Source organism: Labrus bergylta, chromosome 9 (assembly GCF_963930695.1).
Source record: "Labrus bergylta chromosome 9, fLabBer1.1, whole genome shotgun sequence".
NCBI classification, from domain to species: domain Eukaryota; kingdom Metazoa; phylum Chordata; class Actinopteri; order Labriformes; family Labridae; genus Labrus; species Labrus bergylta.
The window spans coordinates 30,027,575-30,051,205 of record NC_089203.1 but is presented as its reverse complement, the minus strand read 5'-3'; the positions used below and the strand labels follow the sequence as shown (position 1 = coordinate 30,051,205).

General features: G+C 41.9%; 1 protein-coding gene and 1 long non-coding RNA gene across 7 annotated transcripts in view; one reads left to right on the top strand and one right to left on the bottom strand.

The window, feature by feature from the left end:
• The window catches only part of lingo2 (leucine rich repeat and Ig domain containing 2), a 247,861-nt gene extending 230,039 nt beyond the window's left edge, over positions 1-17,822 (top strand). For 4 of the 5 annotated variants that reach the window (XM_065958803.1, XM_020652519.3, XM_020652520.3 and 1 more), the window contains one exon: positions 14,892-17,822. In XM_065958803.1, coding sequence (XP_065814875.1) covers positions 14,904-16,745 — 1,842 coding nt within the window. In that variant the 5' untranslated portion in view covers positions 14,892-14,903 and the 3' untranslated portion in view covers positions 16,746-17,822. Of the gene's footprint in view, positions 1-9,839; positions 9,938-14,891 lie in introns of all 5 variants that reach the window. The other variant, XM_065958801.1, reaches the window with a different exon arrangement.
• LOC136180014 (uncharacterized) lies at positions 1,640-4,577 on the bottom strand. Of its 2 annotated transcripts, XR_010666940.1 has the most exons (3): positions 2,831-4,577; positions 2,544-2,636; positions 1,640-2,408 (listed from the first exon to the last, which is right to left on the bottom strand). It is a non-coding gene; the product is annotated as an uncharacterized lncRNA (long non-coding RNA). The 2 variants fall into 2 exon arrangements; XR_010666939.1 differs by having other exon boundaries at positions 2,544-4,577.
• Positions 17,823-23,631: the final 5,809 nt, after the last annotated feature.

Genomic DNA, 23,631 nt, shown 5'->3' with positions numbered 1-23,631 from the left:
CTTCGTTGTGCAGGTCTGACTCTTATCCTGACTTCACCTGTTTTCTGGCAGCAGTCCTGCATAATTTAGGGAGCAGCTCCTCTCAAACACCTGCAGCCCCTCAGGTTCAACGCTCTCTGTTGGCATGTGTGTACACAGGGCTGCTGGTCGTTTAGCCATGAGCAAGACACAGCTTCTGGTGCAGCTTCGGGTGGTGCTGTTGTTGGCTAATCTCTCTGTGGAGGCAACGGGTGGAAAAATAAAATCCCTCTAGGCGTCACTGGCTCACACTGCTGCAATGCCTGAAATGTGAAATGAAAAATGTCAAGCCTGAAACACGCCTCACTGAAACAACAGTCTTAAAGACACATTCTCTGCTGATTTTTAATCATAATGAATCAATAACACACCCGCACTCATCCATATAAGTGTTTGAATAACGTCAGCATGACAGGGACTATGGTTACCGGTGCAGGTATTGATTTTTCACTCAATGCAGATGGAGTAGTCCAGGGAGCTGCACGTTATATTAAGTGATGGCGATCTATGTTACACGGCACATATGGGGTTTACATCATCAGGCTTAGTGCTGCTCAGGCTGCACACGGTGAGAGATCATCTGAATATAAAGCTAGTGACAGTGATTAATGAGCTGCTGTCGTTACTGAAGTATTCACAGGTTCATCAGCTGCACATCATGTTACAGACGACAGAGGGAACGGTGAAACAAAGATATTGAACAGTGGAAGTGTTTGCTTCATGGTTGCATTTTGAGATGAGCAGAAGAACCAACAGTACTTCCTGTAAAGCCTCTGACCTCAACAAGCAGCATGAAGTAGTGGCGTCCATGTGCTTAGAATAGAAACATGTGAACACGATTGTGACGGGGGAAAAGAGGTGTTGTTTGAGTTCATTGATCCACATTCTCATTTGAGTTTAATCACAAAGTTAAACTATGTGTCTTCTACGCTGGCCAACTGTGTGCCGATTAGACCAGCGACAAACAAACAAACAGACTGAACTCTCGGGATCGGAATAATCCACCAACCTGAGTCCTAACTGTTTGAATCCAGTAAAAGATTGAATCCAAACACATTAGATCCATAACAATCCATAAAACTGTTGCAAATAAATCTGCTACTCTGTTGACCTCTTGATGACACCTCATAACAGCCAATCAGAGCCTTTGTTGAAAGGAGTGTCCGCCCCCCTCTCTTCTGATATCTGGGTTATCCCCCCTGGTTAATATATTTAATGTTTCATAACAGTCCCTCCTTCCAAGAAGAAGTCTAATACACCCAATCTGACAGAGAAAACATTCCTAAGATTTGATCTTGTCCATTAAGACCGCGACTATACACTCTTAACCCGAATTAGTTGACTTTACTCGCAAATCGCGTGGAAACCCGTTGCCCTATACCACTTTAGTTTTTACACAAGCTGAAACTAAACATGTTGAGTTGTATTAACATGGAACTTTATTTTTTATACAAGCTGAAACTAAACATGTTGAGTTGTATTAACATGGAACTTTAATTTTAGTATTTATATTTGTTAGTAGTGTGTACTCAAAATCATTAGATAAAACTAGCTATTATGACTTGTTATTGCTACTCATTATTTATTACAATTACTGTATTTTCCTCTAATTTAATTAGCTTTTGATTTTTTTTTTAATATGTTGTAAAACATTGTTTCAATTAAATTGGATGGAAAAAAAGAAATACCTCTAAATGCTCCAATGCATTTTTTTTTTAATGAAAATGGCAAAACATATGACAAACTTAACATCAGGGCAACATCAACAGATTCAACCTAAAATGATTAATATGAAAAAGGTCATTTCAAATCATTGAAACAATTATGTGTTTATGTGTGTGGGTGTTGTACGTGACTGTGTTGTTTGTGTGTGTGTGTGTGTGTGTGTGTGTGTGTGTGTGTGTGCGTGGGTGCGTGCGTGCGTGCGTGCGTGCGTGTCTGTTCGTCCGCTTGTTTTACAGAAAATAAAGAGGTTTACCCTACAGGTCAGAAAGTGTTTTACTGGTGTGGCAAAAAAAAAAAAGGTAGTCAACAGCTTCTTACAGTAGACTTGACATCTCTTTACATTGCGAGCTGATTTTTCAAAGTCTGTAACTTCGGCTTTAGGTCAGTGTGGTCTAACGAGAGCAATACCTGTTGGATGAACTGAAATGTGAGAAATGAAATGTGAGCTTCTTGGGGTAGTTGAGATGGAGTGCATACATGAGTCCAAACAGCAAACACATTGCTTTTGGAACATCTTGAATGTTGTCCATCACGACTTCTCCCTCAATGATGATTTTCAACGAGGCTGGACTGAGATGCTGGGAAGACGTGAGCACAGCACCTTCCCGCTCGATGAGAAGTATCCCAATGTCAAGGTCACGAAAAGAGTCATCATCATCAGATTCCTTAATAAAGAATAACAGAAGAGCACAATCATTACATTCGATTTCTCATTTGAAAAACAACTTTAATCAATATAAGAGTGTCATGGTGAAAAATAAATAATGGTGAAAATTATAAGAAAGCAAGAGCTTACTTACAAAGCCTGCTTTGAAGAAGTTTGTGGGGTTGTCCCCAAGGATGATAGGAAGCCCTCTGAGCACCTGTGTCCGGATCGCAGTTTGCTCTGTAATCTTTTGGGAATTAAACACAGTACCACAAGTTAGATAGCTAAAATGAAAAACAAATAATGATCTATAAGAAAGCTTAAACAAACCAAGCAATGTTTGGATTGAATTATACAACTAATAGAGTAGCATTGTGATATGATGTTTTTACAAAACCTGTGAAAAACAATGCCAAGTACATAATGTGTGTATGGACCTACATTGGTCTGTTGTGAAACATGTGTCAACAACTGTCCAACATTCCCTCTCTTGGCTCGAAATAACTCGAGGAGACGAGGACTTGTGCTGATCGATGCTCTCAGAATTCCTGCTTGAGGTTCTTGCCCACAATCCTGCTGAACTCCCTGAACACCTGAAAAATACAGAGAGCAAAAAAAAACTGAACTTAGATCAACTGAAATATACAAGGCAGCTAAGCCATCTGCAAAGTAGTGCTGAAAAACGTCCATGAATGTCTTTTTATATGATTTGAGTGAGAAAGACTGCTTCTGTGCAGGGCGCAGAAAAATCACATGACTGACAGTAAAAGGTTCCTTGGGCAGTTTCACTCAGTTGTGCACCCTGGGTTTTCTGGTGAATCTTTGCTAAGTGGACCTTAAGTGCATTAATGGAGTTGAATGTGTGCACACATTCTTGGTGTAAGCAGGGAAATGGGACAGTTCTACCATAGTTTCCGGGTTTTAACCGATAATGTTTTAAAAGGTAACCCCTTTTCTCACACATAAACTCACAATACTTAGACTTCCACAGCATCCTCACACCACAAGGATCTGTAACAATAGAAAACAAATAAACGTTTAGCTCAACAATGTCACTTTTAAATACAATAAGGTAATAGAACCAAAACGACGCCTGTGTTAAAAGAGAAAAGAGAAGAGAAAAAAAAGAGAAAACCGGCATGTGAACAAGCGTGTGAGAGAGTGAGTTAGGAGAGGTGTGCTTCAGCACGCTACACTTCATGCACGAGCACAAGCACGCGGGTACACAACGCTGCCAGCCTTCATTATGGAGAAATCCAGAGTTTCATGGCTGTATCTGAATAACATGACTCAATATTAAGCCGCAAGCCATATTAGCTGTCATGTTCTCTCTGTTGTTCTCCGATGTGCGACCGCGGACTCGGCCGCGCATCTATTTTATTTTTTAATTTATTTACGGCTGTGTCTGATAAAAGTGGCTTAAATTAAGCCGCAAAGTCAGTAAAGTAGCTCTCATGCTCTCTGTGTTGTTCTCCGACTCGGCTGCGCATCGAGAGGGAAAAAGAGTGCAGTTAAGGCCGGGTCGAGTGACCTCCACAGCGCCTGCTACACTCCTTTCCCCCGACAGCGGTTCAATCGCTTTTCTATTGCGTAAAATGACGGTTATATAAATGATACAGTCGAGCAAACTAGCTGGTATGTGAGCCGTCCTCAGACTGTTAACACTAAGCTAACTTTAACATTCAGCTGACACTTTTTTGAGTGGACATTAGCTAGTGTTAGCAATAAGCATGTATTAACAGCATGCACAGGTTCAAACATTAGACAGAAAAAAAAGCTGCGTCAACAAATTATCTGCAAGCTTTTGGGTATTAAAAATTCCCACAAAGATAACTAGGCTACAATAGTTATTTTACATACTAACCATTCCACTTGGAGAAAGGTTGCTTCGTGGTCAGGGTACCGTCTGCTGCCGATGCATATGCTCGTCGGGTCAGGTGTAGAGCACCTTGGACGCACCAGGTTTTTGAATTAGCTCCTCCCCTTTCTTATGAAAGTAAACATACCAAGTTATGAGATGAGATGACATGAGATGAGATTCAACTTTATTGTCATTACACATATACAAGTATAGAGTAACAAAATGAGGTTTGGCATCTCACCAGAAGTACAAATAAGCAGAAAGTGCAAGAGTCTGTGCTATGTACAGTAATTACAAAATTTACAGATGTAGACAAAAAAAGTGAATTATTAGGTATATATGGCTGGATTAATGGGATGCTATAAATATAAATAAATGCTATAAATATAAGTGTATTCTTAGGATTATAATATACAGATTAAGGTGCAGTGAGCATGCTATACTAGTTTACAGATAATATACAGAATATGGACATATTGTACAGGTTGATAACTTATTGAGGTGATATGAACATACTATAATACAATAATACAGGTGGATGAGAGATGAGTGTGTGTGACCAGGAGGAGTGGTGGGGGGATGATGGGTGTGAGGTGATATGCAGGGGAAAGGGGGGGGTCAGCAGGGGGCGGAGAGAGAGAGGGAGAGAGAGAGAGAGACAGAGTTCAGAGTTCAGGGGGGAGGAGTTCAGTAGAGAATTTATCTCTGCTAAACCTGATTAGTGCAATGAATCTTTCAGCTAAATAGTATAAACAACTAATGTTGTTTAGTAATGATAGCAGGTTTTTACTAAACATAAAAGAATAAGTAATGATCACTCGTAAGTTTAATTAGAAACAAAATCTGGGTTTACAGTGTAGAGCCCAACAGTGAAGTTCAGGAAGTAAAAGTCCTGTTCATTTTCTCCATAGTGGATTTGATTATCAGCCATGATGTCATAACCATCCAAGGTAGACTGATACCTGAGTATAAAACGATGGTTTTTGCTCCTGTAGGAGACCCAAGTTCGTGTGAAATCAACCTGTATTTAAGAAAAACAAGATTTATTCACGATATCGGGGAAGAGAACTACACTACCCATGATCCTAGAGTGCCACAGCGACGTCTCTGATTGGTTGAGCTTGCAGGTAAGCTAGTTAATTAGCTAACAGGAAATGTACTAATAACCGTGTCATGCCGCAGTGAATGTAGTTTATATTTTCAACAACACAAACTACAAGATAGGACAACACTTATTAAAAGTATAAACAAGGTAACAACGACTAAACTATATCATTCGCAATGGATTGTGGGAAGTGTAGTTCCTTGACTCCGGACGAAAATTATTTACACAGTCTTGTACCTTTTCTTCTGTTTTTTTAATGCCGTTTTGGTGCCAAATTAAATGTACTATAGTCACGAGTATCGGGGGAGCTGGTTGTCATGGTTATGGGGAAATTTACCTCCAGAACCAGAGCCAGTGAAATAGTGGGCGTTGACTGTTGAGCTCTGTTTGTCCATCTACATGTGAGATCTGCTCGTCTTCTTCATCAACAGATTTCTCTCTGCAGATTATTCTCACCTGCTAATGTGGCACCATAAAGCACAATACCATCAGCTCAACATCAATCGAAAGGTGCATTAGTGTTTATATTCAACGAGTGTAATGGCAGAGGGAGTGGGAGTCGTCTCAACTCAAATTAAATACGTTGCAATAAAACTCTTTAATGCGTGACACACGGCTCTCTAATGACCTGACAAACAGGATGATTTCTCTTTTTCCAAATGTCACTTCTAACGATGAATCTAACGATGTATTAAGACTTCATGTTATACTCTTATCAGCACTTACTCTTCGTGTTTCTAAAGTTCAGTATTTTAAAAGGAGCATTACGTGTTTTTTTATCTCTCTGAGAGAACGGAGAAGAGATCAGTCCATTTGATCGCCGCTGTGTTGACTTGTCTCCAACCAAAGGGTTATCAGACACCGAAAAACATCCACTGACTCGATCTACCGAGTTTATCTCCAATTAACACGGATTAATTGAGCTTTTGACTTCGCTCTGCAAGCCAAGCAGACGGGCGATGTGTGCATGGGAGCCTATCGGCGCCCCCGGGCTGTTGATCCTCTCTGTTAAGGGCTCTGGGTCCCCAAACCCCCTCGGCCATATGACTGCCGCTCATCATGTCGCTCGTGCAGCGTGTGTGTGTGTGTGTGTGTGTGTGTGTGTGTGTGTGTGTGTTTAATGAATTATACAGTTTTACACATTGAATCCAATTTATGAAATCTGCTGTGAAAACAGAACGATTACCTCTACTGCCATCTGTGTGTGTGTGTGTGTGTGTGTGTGTGTGTGTGTGTGTGTGTGTGTGTGTGTGTGTGTGTGTGTGTGAGAAATAATCAATGCTCTGTTATTCATGTGTTTTTCCAAAAAGCCGCCTTCTCGTGTTCATCTTATTTCTGTTTGGAAACACGGGTGCAGAGCGAAGTTTTGTCAATCCAGGTCACATCCTGCGGAGGCATTCTGTTGCACGAGAAGTGGGATCGACGGAGGTTTATTAAAAGGAGTACAGTGTCATTTCGCATGTTGGCAGGCTCACCTTAAAGCCTCGCTGCCCTTTACAAAGAACCATTCAATAATGGATCAGGCGGAGAGCAGCGCAGTCTCTTCCCTCTCATTATGATCCCGTCTGATTGCTCGCCGATGCTCTTTTGAAACAAAAAAAGAAGAAGGTGGACTAATTGCACGCTCTGACTGAGAACTCACCTGCAAGTTAATAACATCTTTCCTTCAGGGCGGCATCATTAGAAGATATAAGCCTCATTAAAATAAAACGATGATTTAATAACTTTGCCTTGCAATGACCCTTGTGAGGATGTACGGTTATTTTGAAGTCATCCTGGAAATTAAGATATCAAACACTGTCCTCGTGCACTTCCTCTGCAGAGCAAAGATTAACCCTGTGGGAAGAATCTGTGAAATATAAAGCACGAAGAGTAGCAGGCTGTGGGGCGCTGGTGGTGCAGTGGTTGGTGCGTGCGCCCCATGTGTGTGGTCCTCGGGGCGGGTGGCCCGGGCTCGAATCCCACCAGTGGCTCCTTTCCCAGCATGTCATTCTCTACTCTCTCTCTCCCTGATTTCCAGCTCTATCAACTCTGTTGTATCTTCATTAGGGGCACAAAAAGCCCAAAAATAAATCTTTAAAAGAAAAAAAAAGAGTAGCGAGCTGTGCATGTGTCGGAGTGTGCAAAGGTTTTGCAGCTCACTTGAAAACATTTGAGGAAAATTGTGTGCATGTAGGTTTCTTAATATTTCATCCATGCACTTTCTGAGAGTCACCTTCTTAATCCATTTTCCTATAACCAATCAAATCTCGTTAATTTGGAGGCATTGATGTGAGGGCAGCCATGTCCCATGCTAATGTAAAAAAAAAAAAAAAGAGCTGGCTGTAACTGCTGCACCCAGCATGTAGCACATTCTCTGGCTGCATGATTACACATAATGTTGCTTTCATTATGGCTTTTTTCCTCGCTCTGCCCCACGTTTTTTTTTTTGTGTGTGTGCCTGAGCTTTGCCAGTTAATTTCTGCTCCTTCTCCACGGCTTTTCAAAGTGTCTCTCTTCCTCCAGCAGAGCCGTCTTCCAAGTCAAAATATCAAAAACTTGACGCTTTGATTATGCTTTTTAAGGGGGCTGTTGATAATTGCCGGGTAAAGAAAGCAACTGTCTCCCTACAATCCACCATAAACGCGGCGAGGCTTTTTTTTCCCCCTTCTGTGTGAAGAGGAATCACATTATGTGCAGTGATCAGCGCCTGGGGGCCACATCAAACACAGTCTGAAAACCTTTCCAGAGGAGATAGAGGCAGGCCAATTTCACAAGTGGCTTTTTATTGGTTGATTGCACAGAGGCCAAGTTGTTATCTAAATCCTCAAACTACTCGGGCAAAATAAGAAGTGCCTTGTGAGCGTTCAGCGTGTGCAAACTTCACCCCTCGGATGAAAGGCAAAAGCAAAATGTTTACAACCGATAGTTTGCCGGGATTACGGCTTAAGAGCGCGAGTGTTGAACAGAACGCAGAGGTTACAAAGTCGACCAGTGACAAACAGTGTCGTTGCTAGTGCGTGGAAACCGCATTATGCCAACTTTGATTTTCATGTTTTCACTCAAAGTGACGGCTTATATAATCTCATAACGCATGAGCAGGTTTCATGCCTCTAAAGCTGCATTCAAACCACTTCCAAACACACTGTTTTTCATAAGTATCTACAGCGCACAAATTCATTTTCCAAGATACACTCTATATGTTGGAGTCAGATCGTGTTACGTCAAACTGAACTCCCGGCTGCCGGGGTCTCGCCGCAGACTATCAGGCCGACCTCCTACACACACACACACACACACACACACACACACACACACACACACACACACACACACACACACACACACACACACACACACACACACAGAGGGAGAGGGACCATTGAGGGATTTCATTTATCCTATTGCTTAATTAAATCCACTGCATACTGGAGCTGTTGGGCTAATTAGTGGTTAAATAATTTCAAATCAAACATGCATAGTGGGTGTCCACTCCGCCCATCAGGGGGAGACACGTTGATGAGAAGAGTGACCCGTGATTGCTCGACTTAATTTGTTCCAATTAAAACTAAATACGCTGCCGTGTTTCCATGGAGCTCCTGGCCACAAGAAGTCATCGCACTCACTCTGTTTGTAGGGTAATCTCAAATCAGCATCAGAATGTATTTATTTGAGCTGCTGTTTGTTTTTGTGTGTGTGTGTGTGTGTGCGCAGATGTTTGTATTTTCTGTTGCCAAGCAAAAGAATCCCGCAGGATGTAAACTCAATCTGAAGATCTTAATTGTTGATTTCTTTTTTTCCCCCATAAAAGAGACTCGATGAATAAATAATCGTCGGCCTTTGCTTTTGAAAATTAACCTCAGAATAAAGATGAAACAAGTTTCTCTGACAGACTGAACACTTTCCTGAGCAGAAGATAATTCATGGAAAAACATTGTTGCAACAGTCTGACACCAAATGTCCCATAAAGCCAGACTCAAATAATGCATTTGTAAAGTTGTGGTGTTTGTAGGAGCTTTTTATTTGTTGTTAGAATTGAATTTGGTATTTATTTATTTAAACATGTTGGTTGTTGTTGTTTACTTAGTTACTCTACATGTAATATTTTCTTTTGTTAGTTATTTGTTCAGTAGATTAAGTTTTGCATGATTAGGATTTTTGTTCAGTATTTTGGTAACACTGTGGGGTACAGGTTAGAGGCAGGTAGAGGACCAGCATGCACCTGGGTCCGCCTATGTTTTTTTTTTTTTACCAGCGCAAAAGAGGCAGCAGGAGACGTGTTTTAGCTTCTTTAGCCGGCTTACAGCCAAGCAGCAACCTCAGGTTTTGAAAAATGAAGCCGATGTTGAAGTGCAAAATCCTGCAGTTCGTCGAGTGTCCACTAGAGGCTGGCTCCAGGAACACAGGAAGTCACATACACACACCTTTTTTACAGCAGAAACTAACATGTTGTAAAAACAGCTTTTTTGCCTGTTGTGTGTATGTGACTTCCTGTGCTTCTGCAGCCAGCCTCTAGTGGACACTCGAGGGACTGCAGGATGTTACACTTCAGCATCGGCTTCATGTTTCATCACCAGAGGTCGCCCCTTGATCTCTACATACGGTACTGCACATAACTCTGCACATTCAGCAAAGTAACTTTGTACAAAAATGCAAATACAAAATGCACATTTCATCATGACATGATAAGCGGAGGTACACACACAGGAAGAAAAAATATGTGCAGAATAAAAAGTCATAGTGAGGCGGCGTTAAAGTAAGCTTCCTGAGACATGCGTTCAGAAATGACCCCGGTTATTTCTGAACTAATCGCTCCCCACCTGCCTGGGGAGCGATTACAATCTGCTGTTTACTGTGGCTCCTCTCTCACCCCTCCTTTTCTACCTCATCGTCCTCCTGTTGTTCTCTCTCATCACAACAAAGAGTCAGAGTGCAGAGGTGAAAGGTACACAAAGCTGCATTAGTCTTAGACATGCAGCTTTTATAATTAGATAGTGCGTGAATAAGTATGAGATGGAGGTCCTCATTAACGTAATATAAGCTTCTTTTTTCCCTGGCACGGAGATCATTTAGTTAATTAACAGCAGCGTGTTTGTGGAGTCATGACTAACAGGGCAATGAGGGGCTGTATTTATTTATTTTTTGCCACTCTGGTATCGACACACGTCACCCCTACTCATCCTCTCACTTGTTCGTCCCTGGGCTGAGAAGTAACAGCAGCATCATGGGATGGAGGAGCCCCATGCGTCATGAGCGATTCATATGGAAATGAGTTTGTGACGGGAATAGAAATCTGTTTGCCTATTAGATATGAGCTTAGGCAGATGCATTTGTCATATATTTGTGGATGAGTGGATGAGTAAATCTTAATTTAATTGTCTCGAGCGCTGCGTACAGAGTTTGAGATGCACATCGGGGGCCTCTCGTGTTCATGTGCTCGGGATGATGGCTTTTTTGCGGACGACCTCGGCACCCCTCTGAAATAGCTGTTCGCTGATTTATGCTGAGTCAGATACCATTACCTGTTATCCTCCGCCTCTCAGGATCAAACCCTGCACTAATGTGGGTCAGGGGCCACGTTATGAAAACACCTTCAGCGTGCAGGCTTGTCTCACATCGCACTGCAGGAGTTCTGCGGTTACTGAATGTCACACCATGAATTAAGATGAAATGGAAATGTTAAGGAAATGTGAGCGACAATTGTGTCCCATCTTTGGTATTAATGGTTTTCAATTTTGCCAGATGGAAAAAAACAGCTATATCGTACTGCAGCTTTAAAATTATCGTATTCTGCTTAAAACTATCATACATGTAAAAAAAACGAGATGAGTCCTAAATACCACTGAAGGTAAAACTCTGCCCTGCACACCACATTGGTGTAGATCAGGGGTGTGCAACTGGCGGCCCGGGGGCCACATGCGCCCCGCATCAACCCTCAAAGTGGCCCTCAGATCAATTTCTACATATTAATTATTTGGAAAACATGACAAAATCTGCCATAAAATCTTGAAAACCAGAATTGTGTCCATAATAATATTTGATCACTGGTATATGTTGAGTTAAATTTGAGACATCATTGACTGCAATCGTTTTTGTATTCTACAATTTGGCCCCCTGGCAGTGAGAATTAAACGAATGTGGCCCTTCCTGTGACCAAAGTTGCCCATCCCTGGTTTAGATAAATGAACAAATAAAGAAACTAACTATTGAAGTGTTGATGTCCAGACGCTGTGTAGCCGAGCTAGCAGCATCTTAATGTGGTCACATGCGTTTTCCTCAAGTCTGTGTGGCATGACGAGCTGCGGGTGTTAACAGGGTGTCAGGTGATGATTTAATTGGCAGGTAGAGCGTGGCAGCATGAATGGCGGGCGAGTCAGTCGGGGGCTGAATGGTGCGGATGTGACGGCCATCTCAGTCATGCTGATGTGATTGGTTTGCTCTCAAATCACAAACAGTGTTTGGTTGAGGAGACGTTGAAATTACAAAATGATCGTACATTTGGCCTTCTCTGCAATTATTGAGTTACTGAGAGACTTATCATCTCACATTGTGCAATATATAAAAGTCTACTTGCATCTCTTCTTGATAAGATTACGACTCTATTTTGTCTTCTTTTGTTTATTTTAGAAAACATCAATGAAAAGTTTTGAACCTAGAAACTGAAACTCTGCTGCAGCTGTCGTTTCATGGTAACAGAGTATACACACTCCCCCTCTTATACTCTGTCCTTGATGTCACATTGTTATCCATATTTATGCTTAAAGAGTTTCTCCTTCAAGGCTGACAACCATGGTAAAAGCAAGAGAATTCATGTTTGTCTCTTCTACATCTGAATACATGCAAGGTCACTAAATGTACATTCCTGCATGTTTCATTTAGAAAGGGCACACACACCGTCTTTAAACAACCATGGGGCTCGTTGTTGGGGTTTCAGTCATGGAGGGTGTTTCGCTGATTCTTTGCAGCCTTACACACTTCAGCAGGTGATACTGATGATGGTCTCTTAGGAGAGTTGATGCACTGAGAAGTGTTCAGGTGAGTGGGTGATATTGCACGCTCCCTCTTCCTCTGATTACACCCTGTTGCAAAGATATCCAATCATTATGCTGTTTAGCCACCCTCTTACGAAGCCGTTAAAGCCATTAAATCGTATGGTGCAGAAATGCATGTGGTATATGTATGTGTGTGTGTGTGCCAAGCGGCAAGCGGCAACCTCCGGTTTTGAAAAATGAAGCAGATGCTAAAATCCTGCAGTTCCTGGAGTGTCCACTAGAGGCTGGCTGCAGAAGCACAGGAAGTCACATACACACCCATTCTAAAAAGCCTGTTTTTACAGCAGAGATGAACATGTTTACAGCCTGGTTCAAAAAACCAAATAGGAGTGATTAGCTCATGTCTGGATGGACACACACTGTACGGGGGGTGAATGTTTTGATGACTCATCAGTTTTGATTTGATGAAGGATAAGAGTTATTCACAATAAGGCGTGTAGCTGACCTGATTGACAGGTGGGCGCGGTGTAACGGTTTGTCAGGAGGTTTAAAACCCGCCTCAGCTCCAGCTCTCAGCCTGTCGTTAGGTTGACTGAAAGTTAGAGCCCCTCAGCACCTCTGTCTTATTTTTTGGTGCCCAACAGTTTTTAGTAAGTAAATACAAACAACATTGATGTCAAATATATTGATTTTGCCTTAGAACTGTAATACAGTTGCAGCTATGCAATCACATAATGTGCATCATTTAGTTCACATTAATAAAGAGCTAGATGCTCAGATACAAGCGGGGGACATGTTGCAGAAGCAACAAGACGAAGTGAGGTGCTGCTTTTAATGCAGGGAGTAAGTATTTAGTGATCCGCTACAAACACACTATTAGAAAGCTGTTGAAAACTTAAACAGGCTGATGCACTTTTGGCAATGTTTTTCAAGTCGGCAGCAACGGAGAGACGGCCATATGGTGCATACTAACGATAGCAGCAACGTTTTCCAGCAAATAGGAGCTAAGGAAAGTGGAGACTCAAAGAGTTAGATTCTATGAATGTCAGCAATTCAAATAAATAAATAAAAACTGTTGACTAAAGAAGACAGTGTGTCACCTTGGCAACCTGTTCCTCCTGGTTTTACCTTTGCCCGTGTTGTGTTTGTTTTTATACCATCCATACCATGCCTTTAGTTTGATTCAAGTCTTAAGATGTTCATCACTGCTTTAGCATTAAGATCAGTTCGTAAAACCTTTGAATTTATCTGTTTGTTTAACCTTTTTTCTTTTAAGATTAATATGCATTCATATCATCTCTGCACTATAATCTTATATACATTCAGATCATCCCTCTCTAAATTTAGCACAGCCCATGACACAAGAAATGAGGCAGGGATGGTTTGCAACCTGTCACTCAGTCTGTTTGTGTCGAGCGATGAACTCAGGCCATGGATCTGCTCGTCTTCATGTGCTCTTAAGACATATATGCTTATATTTATAGCAGCAGGTGCTCATGTGAGGTATGTAAGTAGGTCCTTGATGTAAAAAGATAATCTGGTGTTTGCATTCCACAAACGGTTAATGAAGTTTAGGGTTCGTCCTGTGCTGTAGAAGTCCTGCACCAACACAGTAAACCTGCTTTCACACTCCTGAAAATATCTAGATAATTACCAGAGGACTGCTCCTATTGGCACTAGATGAATTCTTTGAAGAATATCCTGCTGCGTTCTCACATCAGCTCACTTGGACTTGCTGCAGAATGAATACTAGGGGTCTGGCAGCAGACATTCGGCTGTTTGCGTTCACACATATGGCTCCTCCTGTAAATATCCTGAGATTTTCAGGACATTTTGGCAAGAGTGAAAGCCCTGTAACACACTCAGGTTTTTTTTCAATGGAGTGGATTGAGAATTGTGACAGTTGAGTCTGACCCCCCCCCCCCCCCCCCCCCTTCATGTATATCCTTTTTTTATTTAGTTTTTCCTCACTTGTCGATGAAGTAAATAAAGTGCCGAGCAGTTTATTTCATGATTGATTTCTTTCATCCCTCTGCCTTCACCGGTTTGAGGTTGTTTTCATCGGCCTTTGTAAGTCATTGTAACCCTTAAAACACAGAAAGGGAATTGACACAATGGGGTACAAAAGCAGCATTTTTGTTTATTCAGAAGGTAATTAAATTTTTTAGAGGAATTAAAATAAAGTGGCAACTCTCAACAGGAAGCCATTTTAACCAGCACTGTTAGGCCTTGATATTTTTTTATGCTCTGGTAGAACGGAAACAAAGACAGCCAACTCATTCGGCCGTGTGGAAAAGGAGAGTGACTCAAACTTTCGAAATTTAAACAGCAGGTGATAGCAAACCAAAAATGTGGAACCCAGCAGTTCAAATTTCCTGTATTTTAATTAGTGACTAGATTGGTACAGGATGATAAGCGATCCACCTAATCTGTTGTCAACACTAGTTATCAGTGTTAATTATTCTGTTAGTAGTTCCGCTGTAATATTTGTAATTTTAACTAATTCAATGATTACACATCTAAGACTCACCTTCTTTCTCCTCTTGTTTTCTTTCTTTGCTGCAGAACCGTGACACAATGATCGACTGTATGAGCAAAGTCATGCTGCACGCGGTCGTCTCATGCTGGCAACCATTCCTGGGACTGGCCCTCGTGGCTGTCTTTGTGGGTTCCACCCTGGGATGTCCCTCCCGCTGCGAGTGTTCGGCGCAGACCAAGGCAGTCGTCTGTCACCGCAAGCGCATGCCCACCATCCCGGACGGCGTCCCGACGGAGACCAGGATCCTGGACCTGAGTAAGAACAAGCTGACAATGATCAACCCTGATGACTTTATTAACTTTCCTGGGCTCGAGGAACTTGACCTCAGTGGAAATATAATCAGTTATGTTGAACCTGGAGCTTTCAACGCCCTGTACACCATGCACTCGCTCAGTCTGAAGAGCAATCGCATCAAGCTCATTCCTCTGGGCGTCTTTACAGGCTTAACAAATCTGACCCGACTGGATATAAGTGACAACAAGATCGTTATCCTCCTGGATTACATGTTTCAGGACCTGCACAATCTAAAGTTTTTGGAAGTTGGAGACAATGATCTGGTTTATCTTTCTCACCGTGCGTTCAGTGGACTATTGAGCCTGGAGATGCTAACCTTAGAGAGGTGCAACCTCACAGTTGTACCCACTGAGGCCCTTTCCCACCTGCACAACCTGGTCAGCCTCCATCTACGATACCTCAGCATCAGCACTTTGCATCCCTACTCATTCAAAAAGTTGTTCCGGCTTCGGCACCTAGAAATCGATAATTGGCCTTCACTTGATCACGTGCCAGCCAACACCCTGCATGGCCTCAACCTGACCACCTTGTCTATAACCCACACTAACTTGTCCTCCTTCCCATACCAAGCCATGAAGCACCTGCCCTACCTGACACACCTCAACCTGTCCTTCAACCGCATCAGGCACATTGAAGGGGGTATGCTAATGGAACTAGTTCGGCTACAGGAGCTCCATCTGGTTGGAGCTCAGCTCACCGCCATTGAACCATACGCCTTTCAGGGTCTTCGGGGACTCAAAGTCCTCAATGTCTCTCACAACCGACTGGATACACTGGAGAAGGGTGTGTTTCAGTCTCCCGAGGCTCTGGAGGTTCTTCTGATTGACAACAACCCCCTGGTGTGCGACTGTCGTCTCATGTGGATCCTACAGAAAAGGCATTCCATCTTCTTTGGGGAGTCGCAGCCGGAGTGCAGCACACCTGAGGGTATTCGTGGTAGACCTTTTAAGGAGTTCAAGGAGACCCTCCTGTCTTACTACGTGACGTGCACAAAGCCAAAAATACGCGAGAATAAGACACAAACAATCACTGTGGATGAGGGCCAGCAGGCGATGTTGCGTTGCAGTGCTGAGGGGACACCGAGGCCTGTTGTGTCCTGGCTGTCACCTCGTCGAAGAGTCTTGACAAGTAGGAACCACGGTCGAGTTACTGTCCACAACAATGGCACACTGGAGATCAAGTCGGCAGAGGTACAAGACAGCGGAGTGTATCTTTGTCTTGCCTCCAACACTGCTGGGAACGACACCCTGATGACTTCACTGGCGGTTAAAAGTCTGGGAATGCTGTACGCCAACAGGACCCAGTACTACATAGATCCCAGTAATACCACTGCCAATGGGACGACTGGTGTGACCCTCGGTTTAGACCTAAAGACTATTTTAGTGTCAACAGCTATGGGTTGTTTCACCTTCCTGGGAGTGGTCTTGTTTTGTTTCTTGCTCCTTTTCGTCTGGAGCAGAGGCAAAGGGAAGCATAAAAACAACATAGATGTTGAATATGTGCCTCGGTCAAAGTCCAACGGCACTAATGTTGACTCTGCAGAGGGGCAAGCTGGACCCCGTCGTTTTAACATGAAAATGATGTGACTTCTTTTTTTTTAAATCCAAGCTTATGGATTATGGAAACGCCCAAAGTACAATGTATTTTTGAAAATAGGACTACTGAACTGAGCTGTTTCGAGGCATCATAACATAGAAGAGCAGTACCTAAAATCACTGGAAGTCGACATAATGCTTGAATACTGTGTTTCATATATCGGAAATCGTGGTGGGACATTTCCCTACAGAGCTGCCAGCGGGCAACTTCTTCAAAGTGGATACGGAGTGAAACTACTGGCACCATTGGGACCTGAAAGGGAAAGGTGTCATTTATCAGCTTTTTGAAATTTATATGCCCCAAAAGAACATTCAGTTTTGGGTTGGATCTAAAGACTCTGCTGAACCATGTACAGTACAAATTTGTATCTAAGCTATTAACCTACTTTGTTTAGTCTTGCGCCATGCTTATTCCAAGAACAAATCAATGAAACAGTCCATTATTTCCTATGTTCAATACTTTGCATATGTGTACCTAATACTTCATTATGTACATGGTCGTACATATTCATTCAAAAGGACTATTCACAGCAATATTCATGAGACGGGTTAGCCAAAATTGATATTCCCCACGTGTTAAGCAAGAACATTCTTCAGACTTCTGGATTCAGGAAGGGCTTCTATGGTTGATTATCCGTCCCTGCTCCCCCAAAATTGACTTCTAGATATTAACAAATATATATTATTTATCGGTGAGGATAACAGAAAAAATATTTTATTTATAAAAACATGTTGGGTAAACAAAAATCAGTCCTCCAACACTGTTCAGGATCTAATATTATACTTGGATCATCATAAAGATGAGCCAGCATTGATCAAGTACCTACATGAACCACCTTTTTGTCCTATTTTTGTCTCTTTTTTATTACTTTAACTGTACTTTTGCTGGTTGGCAAATTACATGTGTCAATTTTATTATTACGGTGACATTTGCATAATTTTCTCCAGTAGGAAATTTGGACTTTGTTGTGGTAGTTCCTCATTTTGTTGTTGAATCATTTAGATTGTGAAAACTTCAAAGTAAAAGTAAAAAAAATGTATGTGGAAATAAATGAAGATGTATTTGTACCATTGAGTCTGACTGACTGGATGCTGCTACATCGTGAAATTAACTTGATGTCTACAGTTACACTTACCTGATAAGTGTCACACAATAACCACGGCCGCCCATAAGGGGGGGGAAAGGGGAACGCTTTCTGGGGCCCAGGCACATGGAGGACCCATACTCACCATTACTTATAAACACAACAAAGAAACACATTTGATTAACTTTTGCCTGTTTCAAAATGCAAAAATGCTTAAAATGGTATGAACCATTTTTTGTCACGTCCAAGTTCTGGTTTAGCTGATTTAACTTTACTGTTAGTAATTTTGGGCGGGTCATAGCCATGCCTGGACCTGCACAAAAGTCAGGATGCAAGAAAGCATTCGACCCCCAACAAAAACCTGTCAGTAAGCTTTTTTTTCAGTTGCCTCCATATTCTGATCCGGGCCAGGAAGAGAAAGCAAATGTTAGCAAGGAAGCTAGCACCGACACTCCTGATCCAACATGCATGTAAAGATATTATTAAATCTGTTGAGGGATTGGCTTTTCAGGGCCCAGTCATGTGTTCTGTGGGCGAGCCTGAAAAGCACTATTTGGTTCAAATGAGACTTTGAGAAAAATACAAGCTGGTTGCAAAACAATACACCCTTGACAAAGCAACTTTTTTTAATCCATTGACAGAACAATAACAAAAACACATCCATACATAGATCCTTTTAGGGCATACATCACAATGACGTTTGTTTCAAATACACACTTGGTTTTTATAGCAGTCATGTGAAATCCTCCATCCACTGAGTGAGAGCAGTCTGCTCCCATTCGTCAGTGTTAACTTATTCCAGTTACACTCTTGGTGCTGAAGAGTAAAGTATTTAATATACTCAGAGAAGCTTGTATTTTCTGGTGCATATGTTGAAAGCTAGCCAAAAATAACTAGCTAGCTCTGGCTAATGTGTCTGGAGGATTGTTGCCCCGCCCACCAAAAAACGTCCCACTGTTTACTTACACTAAACTCTTGTACTGTATGAATCTATTAAAGAAAACATACTAAGCCTATGTGCGTTGGTGATGATCTCCCATTATCTTTGATGAACCACCAACTTATATCCTGACTTTAAAAGCAAAACATCTCTGCATGTTTGCATCATTGTTGTAAATCCAGAGCAGTTTTAAAATTTCCTACAAATATACTTTAAAAATGACCATAAATAAATGATACTGTCTACGTAACCCCACAAATAATCCAATTGAATTAATAATGTATGAACAGTGCTGTGTCTAAAACACATTGGGGCTATTTAAAATGTTTATCTTACTACTAAATGTAAGAAATGCAGTCTTTATAACGATTGATCCCTAAAGGAAATACTGAGCTTTAGTCATTTAGCTGTCCTGAATATGTAATGATACTGTGGGATATAGCACATCTCATCCCAGTGCATTTGCAGTTTACTTATTTTGCAAGTCTTCTTGAATTCATATTTTTTTTATTCCTCATAACTTTCATCACTCTCTGGAGTTTTGTGGAGAATTTCTGTGAGCAATAACTGTGCAAGAGACTTTCCCTAGTTCCTTAAACTATGCCATAGACCGTTATTATGTGCTTAACTTTCTGCACATCCTCTGATTTGAAATGCTATTTAACAAAGTATTATTTATTGTTTTGCTTTAAAGGTCACATATTCTCCTCCTCTTCAACCAGTTTAGATAAGTCTCAGAGCTCCTCAAAACATGTGTGTGAAGTTTCTTGTTCTAAATCCACTCTGATCCTGTATTTGATCATGTCTATAAACCCCTCTATTTCAGCCCTGCTCAGAACAGGCTGTTTCTGTGTCTGTACCTTTAAATATGTAAATGAGCTGTGTCTGACCATGCCCCTCTCTTGAAGGGCTTGGGTGTCTCGGGCTTTCTCACTCCATGTCCTATTGTTTACGGTGAGAAGGCAGACTCAGAGGGCAGAAAAACACCTCGCTGTGGGAGTGTCACCCACCTGGGGGAGGGGCTACTGCCCTTTGTGATGTCATGAAGGGAAAATCTCCAAGTTGAGCACACATTTTCTGAAAAGTCAAAAGACGGAGAGGATGGACTTTTCTCATCATTGGGGGGTTTGTAGACGGACTAGAGACACATATTAGTGTGTCTCTTCACATGGTGAAGTGGATTTTATAGAATGTGTGACCTTTAAACTGCAGATAAACACGTTATGATCCATAGAAATATAGTTAAAACAAACACTTGTTAACCGGCTGCAGTGATGATAACCAATAATTGCTTCATGCAGACTCTACTTGTTTTAGACATCAGAAAATAATGGCGTCTTTTCCCTTCTTTCTTTTTTTCTTCTGGAAGCATGTGTCACTCGTGCTGTGCCTCGTTTGTGCAGTCTCATTAAGAGCTCACAGTGTTTCTGTGGTTTCTGAGCCAGCAGTCCCCTGGGCTGCATCAGAAATCAGAGCACCAAATGCTACATCTCCTCCGAAAAAAACAAAAAAAACAAGGTTATCTTTGTAGGTCAGCGATGCCCACGTCGACAACATACATGCAGTAAAACCAGAGAAATGCTCTCCTTGCTGAACCAAGAAGGATAACTGTGCAATTCTGTGTAAATGAGGCCCCTACAGTAAACTCCTTTCTCTCCTCTAGTGTATTAATATATATATAGGGTACAGTACAGTATATGAAGCTCTACAAGAAACATTCAGCCCACTGTGGTGTTATTGTTAAGTGGTCTCCACTCCAGCATTTCACTCCGACATATGAGAAACAAAATGGCATGCATCCATGCAGCTCTTTCATTAACAGTCACATCACAGACATGTTCCTCCAGTAAGAATAGCTCCAACATCAGACTGCTCAGACGGACTGACATAATCCTGGATGCTGAGGTTCTTAGTCCGTACCTTCTGTTTCCATGGTGAGATGCAGGATAACAGTTTTGAGTCGTGCCGCCTCTTTAAAATAATTGACCACATTTTTATTGGAGCAATGCTTTTGGATTGCATCTGAACGCTTTGTGTTTGTCCCCCTCTTATCTCTAATTGACTGACCTGACCACTCTTATTTTAAGGCTAATTAGTGAGGATATGTTTTGCTAAACAGATGGGAGTCTCTCATCCTGATATGACTAAAACAGTCTATATTAAATAAAACTGTTCTTGGCACAGGCTGCATGGACTGCAAAGACTAACAGAAGAGTACCACGAGTCTTCAGACATCTAATAGATCATTAATTCTTCTGTGATTAGAATTTAACATTACAAATTCTTAGAGGTCAGACACTTGAAATTTTAACTAAACTTCATGCAAAACCAACTTTATGTGACACTCACACCTAGCATTTAAAACGGGTCTTCCTGTAGTCACAGTGATGTAAAAGAAGGACTCTGCTGCATCTCTGAATGTCTCATTTCACTTTAACAAACTCTCAGACAGCTCAGCTGACGAGTCCAAAGTAACATCCACCTTATGACATCACACATTGACCTTATGACATCACACATTGACCTTTGTTACCGTTCCTTTAGGCTGTTTGACGTCAGTTTTAGATGACTTCCTGTTTCTGTTTTTAAAGGAGATCTATTCTGCTGCTCCATATTTAAATACATACAGATGATGTTACGATGTTGCTACTGAACCTCTGCAAAGTTTTTTAAAACACAGCATACACAGTTTTTGGTGTAATCCCCGGACGTGGTTTCACTGCAACTGCAAACATAGCTGGCCAATCAGAGGGGAGTGGGCAAATTGGGAGACGGGCCTTAAAGTATCAGTTAAAAAAGGAGGTTTTAGAGCTACACATCTCACAATGCTGCTCAACAGGAGTCCCAGAGTGACATCATTAATGGTGACCGTGAGGATAATAGATCTCCTTTAAGTTAACGCCATGACCTTCGATTTCCGGGAAGTTCTTTATTTTTTTCCAAATTAGAAGCAAGTTTTGATCAAAACAGGAAGTAGAGTACACTTGGCTTAAGGCAATACAACATTTCAAAAGCAAAAGCATGACTAAAACTGTTTTGAAAGGCTAAACAAATGTAATTTTAATGATGGGTTTAAAAATGGGAATTAGAGCAATTAACTCCTGAATCAGCGATTATTTGTGTTTGATAGCTCTAGATTTTGTATCAAATCCATCCAATAATGATTTACAAAAAAACAACAAAAGGTTTCAACATGCCAGCAAAATATCTGCACCAAATTGTGCACCAGAAGCACCAACAGCTGTGCAGAACATCAGTGCAGTCCCTCCCATCTCATGTTGAGATATCTGACTCTGGACTGCAGCCGAGAGCGGATCACGTTAAGGAAGACGAGCTCTCCCCAGAGAGCCAACATACACTCAGAGTGTCAGAAGAAGGGTTGTGAAACACTCAGAGGCCGCTTCCTTCAGGATCTACCCCCCGCCCCCCCCACACACACACACACACACACACACACACACACACACACACACACACACACACACACACACACGGAGCACAGAGTCTATGCTGATGTTGAAGGACTGAATGAATAAGCTGCGTCTCATTAGGAATGGACGAGGAAAACCTTTAGTCTATTTCTTCAAAACACCTGCCAAACAACACACAGGAGCGACAAAACAATCAACATTTCCTCAAAGAGGTCCACGTGGTTTTTTACACCGTGATACATTTCCAAGGTCCACAGGCCTCACCGCCTGCGCTACACATAAAAGACAATATAGAGCTGGGACTCGAGTGGAAAACAGAAAGCATGGTAAACCAGAGCCGTGTGGTTTTGCTTGGTAAAAGAGAGTGGATTCTGGTTTTAGCCACAGTCTGGGGCAGATGTTACCCGGCAGGTTTTGGCCGCGTGTGCTTTCATTAGGTTCAGCTTTCATTTGCTCCCCGGAAACGGGCCGCTCTGCCAAATGAGCTCCCGTGTGAGCCGACTCTGGTTCCAACCCGACGTCCAAAAACTGTGGCTGGTTGCAAAAAAGAAACAGAGGAAGACATGCGTCCGCTGCACACAGGCAGACATTCATTAACATAAAATCAAACGCATGCTTCTGCTGCTGAGAGACAACACAATGCTCTAATTATTTGGCTCATATTGAATGACACACGAGCACGCACACACACACACACACACACACACACACACACACACACACACACACACACACACACACACACACACACACACACACGCCGCCTCCTCCAGCTCACTGCCTTATTGTTCATCTGCAAGTTTAGACAGCTTTCTTTTGTCTCTGCTCACAAAAACAAAGGTAGATTTATGAGATTGAAAAAGAGTTGTTCCCTCTTTTTAAATATATTCGCTCTCTCACGCTGGAAGGCAGCTGTGACAAACACCTCCAGAAGAATGGGGGGGGGGGGGGGAACATTATTAGCCACAGAAAGCCCCCTTCACATTTCACACTAAATGTTCTTCTGTAAGCCAACAGTCGATATTTCTTTGTTAGTGTGTTGCCGCATTCTGTAATTATGTTTTTGCCCTTTCTGGGAAATACGGCCTTGAAAGAAGAAATGCGAGGGTGGAAATTGAATTCTTTGCCTATGTAATTGTCTAATGACAAATAGCGCCATAAATCGCAGCAAAGCGACGGAAAAGTTTTACATTCCTCTCCTCCAGGAGAGAAAGCTTCACTTCCTCTCTGTGTGAAATAAAATAATTATTTATTCTGCTTATTCTGTTGAAGTGGCGACATCGTCCCTAAGTATGAATTTTATATAAAGTATTTTATTAGCGGCGATATATTCGGATGATTTATTTAACAGTGTGAAGCAGAGCAGATGAGATTATAGATGGAGACGTTCTTCCTCGTATCTCCAGTCCAAAGACAGATTT